Source organism: Nematolebias whitei, chromosome 6 (assembly GCF_014905685.2).
Source record: "Nematolebias whitei isolate Nwh7 chromosome 6, NemWhi1, whole genome shotgun sequence".
Classification (NCBI taxonomy): domain Eukaryota; kingdom Metazoa; phylum Chordata; class Actinopteri; order Cyprinodontiformes; family Rivulidae; genus Nematolebias; species Nematolebias whitei.
The window spans coordinates 48,896,359-48,899,956 of record NC_056503.1 but is presented as its reverse complement, the minus strand read 5'-3'; the positions used below and the strand labels follow the sequence as shown (position 1 = coordinate 48,899,956).

At 45.3% G+C, this 3,598-nt stretch overlaps 1 protein-coding gene across 1 annotated transcript in view; it reads right to left on the bottom strand.

Annotated features, from left to right (window-relative positions):
* The window catches only part of LOC119411033 (ATP-binding cassette sub-family G member 1-like), a 15,741-nt gene that overhangs the window by 10,555 nt on the left and 1,588 nt on the right, over nt 1-3,598 (bottom strand). Inside the window, exon 2 of the mRNA XM_037677956.1 lies at nt 932-1,178. Coding sequence (XP_037533884.1) covers nt 932-1,178 — 247 coding nt within the window. The remainder of the gene's footprint in view (nt 1-931; nt 1,179-3,598) is intronic.

Genomic DNA, 3,598 nt, shown 5'->3' with positions numbered 1-3,598 from the left:
AGACAGACAGACAGCTGTAGACACACAGCTGCAGACAGACAGATGTAGACACACAGCTGTAGACACACAGCTGTAGACACACAGCTGCAGACAGACAGCTGTAGATAGACAGACAGCTGTAGACAGACAAACAGCTGCAGACAGACAGCTGCAGACAGACAGCTGTAGACAAACAGCTGTAGACAGACAGCTGCAGACAGACAGCTGTAGACACACAGCTGCAGACAGACAGCTGCAGGCAGACAGACAGACAGATGCAGACTATCGGTTTGTTTTTATTGTTTTGTTGTTGTTGTTGTTGTTGTTGTTGTTGTTGTTGTTTTCAGTTAAATTTGTTTCAGCTGAAACAGCTTTTTTAATCTGAGCTGCAGCTATTTCCAGCAGGAAACAGAGTCAGATTAACAGATTACAGGCCGATAATCCAGCAGGAACACACAAACAGAGTCAGACTGAAACAAGAACAAACCAGGAAGAACCGATGGATCCCCCTCATCACTCCTGTTCTAATCCAGGCTCGGTCCAGTCCATCAGAACCTCAGCAGAATGAAAACAGCCTGACAGATGTGTTCCTCTCAGGAACTCGGTCTGGTTCTGGCTCTACAGTCCAGACTGTTCTTATCAGTGGTTCCATGATGGTGGATCTAGATACCAAAGTCTATCAGAGTAAGAACATCTGGAGGACTCCTTCAACACCCAGTAAGACCAGATTCACACCGACCCTTGACTCTTATACTGGTTCTACTGGGACCAGTACCCTAACACACCAAACTCGCCCTGACTCTGGACTTCTGGACCGGTTCTTTTGGCTCTGCTCTTTAAGCCCAGAACGTTCTGGCTGAAACCGTTGGACTTTATGTGTCAGGTGATTTCCTGCTAAAGGCTGAACGTGTCTCCCTGCAGCCAGGTCGAACCCTCGGGGGTGCTACCTTACCTTTCTTCCTCCACCAGGGTCCCTCTCTGACCGAGTACGAGACGTCTTTGAACTCCATGTTGACCGCTGGTCTTCGTGGTAATGAGGAGAACCTCTGGGCCTCCATCAGGTTGTTGTCCACCTTCTTCAGTTGTCCCTGCAGCAGCGGTGTCTGCTGGGTCCCCGCCGGACGCTTGTAGACCACCTCATCCAAACAAACGTACACTGTCCGCGGGTCCAGCATCAGGTCTGGGGGTCCGTTGGTGTTCTGGAGAAGATGCAGAGACCACACTAGCTGTGAGTTTCTTACATTGTGTCCATCATGAGAGTCTGGCAGCTTGAGGACAAATAAGGTCCTGGTCCTTAACACAACAACTTTTTCTTAGTTTCAGATCTTGTACATGAACATTTTCAGAGGAATGTTTTAAACTCTGACCTTTGACCTCATCCAGATTAAAAAAGGCTCCTGAACTTGGATAGAATACAAACGAGGCAAAACAAAAACCAAAGAATAAACAACCTGATGAGTTTGAACCATAATAAAACGGTAAATAATGAAATAAATGTGTTGAATGGATGAGCTGACTGCGCGTGGACCCAAAAGGAACATTTAAATCTGGTTCTGGTTTCACGAGGATGTGGATCTCCGTCCTAAGAAGGACAAACTTCTTGAACAGAGGTTGATCAGACTGGCCCTACGGAAACTTTTACACAAAATTTGGACCCAGAGTTTTTGTTTTGTACAGAAAATTCAAACTAAACCGACTTTAAAAACCTGCATACGAACCAGTAAAGGTCTTTCCAACGTTAGAAGCAACGCTCTGGTCATGGATCGGTTTCTGGGGTTCCCCTAAGACTCAACCATCCCCTGATTGTTGTGGCGAGGTCGAGGAGTTTCTCCAAACGACGGCTGAGTTTTTAGTTTGCTGGACATTGTTTCATACGGTTTGGCAGAAAACTGAATTTTAGCTCTAAGAAAGTGAAGTTAGCATCCAGTCGATGATCAGCTGAGCCAGGATGGATCTCTCAGGTCCTGGTTCAAGTCTTTGATGGACTTTTGACTCAGATCCTAAAACTGTTCGTCCTCGTCTGGTCCAGTTTATTCAGATGATGCTGCAAACTGTTGAGACGTGACAAGATTTGGACTGATAACTGGGTCGGTATCAGGGCCGCTGCCCCGACATGACATTTTGTCCATCCGGCCCTGGTTCTCTCAGCAGAACCTGAACTTGGATCAGGTTGGATGTGACTGAGGTCGAGTGGAACATAGGAGGAGGGGAGTGTTGTCAGATTAGGAACCAGCTGGTCCACAGAGCTCCCGCTGGACGGTTTGAGACATTAATCAGCCTCTGAGGTCACTGTTGGACAGAGGGAAACCGTCCGGGTTCACGCTGACCGAGCCACCGCTGCTGAGTCAGCACAACGGACCAGACCACTGAAACACATTTTATTTGTTTGTCAGAATCGATGCCGGCAGCTTAAAGTAACGTTACCCACAGGTTGTATTCAGGGTTTATAAGCAACGGCTAAATTTAAAATCCTCGACAGTGACTGAGGCTTTCTAATCTCCTAATAATAGAATAATTATAAAAATAGTCTGGTCACCTCATTAGGCTGTGGTAGCTTGGTGGTCAGCGCCGTAGTCTTGTAATCCTGAGGACGCAGGTTTGATCCCAGGTTACGTCAGGAAGTGCATGCAGCGTCAAACAAATCGCCAAATCTTTCATGCGATTATTTATTTTATTAACCTTTATTTAACCAGGCAAATCCCACAGATCTCTTTTGTAAGAGAGTCCTGAAGCAGTCTATCATGCATGTTTTTGATCTGTGGGAGGAAACCGGAGTACCCGGAGAAAACCCACGCAAGCACGAGAAGAACATGCAAACTCCACACAGAAAGACCTCAGGTCCAACCGGGGATTGAACCCTGGACCTTCTTGCAGTGAGTCAGCAGTGTTAACCACTGAGCCACAGTTTGCTCGCTGTGGTGACCCCTGCAGAAGAGAGCAGCCGAAAGAAACTTCCTTCCTTCTAACCTTGTCAAATCATCCACATTATGCACCTTTATGCGTCAAAACATAAAACCAAACTGACACCACAGATTAAGATTTAAGCCATCTAAAAGCTGTAAAACCTAATAAATAAACCTTCATGATCAGCGGACGCAGGTTTGGTTTTGTCTAAAGAAAATCTCTAATTTGTAAACATTTTCAAATCAATCGGTTTATCAGCCTACAGTTTCATGATCTTCTCATTTTGATTCTGTTTATTTTGTACCAAAGTCCAGCCAAAGTGAGAGTATTTAAATATTAAAATTTAGTTTGATGAAAAACGTCCAATAAAACTTCAAAACCAGAGCAGGTGATGCTGCTCAAAATGAACGAGTGAAGTCTTTTTATTGGATCCTCATCCACTTTTTTCAAAGTTAGTTAAAAAAAAACATGGTAACAGAACCCGAGTGTACTGAAGGTTTGTCACCATGGTAACAGAACCCGAGTGTACTGAAGGTTTGTCACCATGGTAACAGAACCGAGTGTACTGAAGGTTTGTCACCATGGTAACAGAACCGAGTGTACTGAAGGTTTGTCACCATGGTAACAGAACCGAGTGTACTGAAGGTTTGTCACCATGGTAACAGAACCCGAGTGTACTGAAGGTTTGTCACCATGGTAACAGAACCGAGTGTAC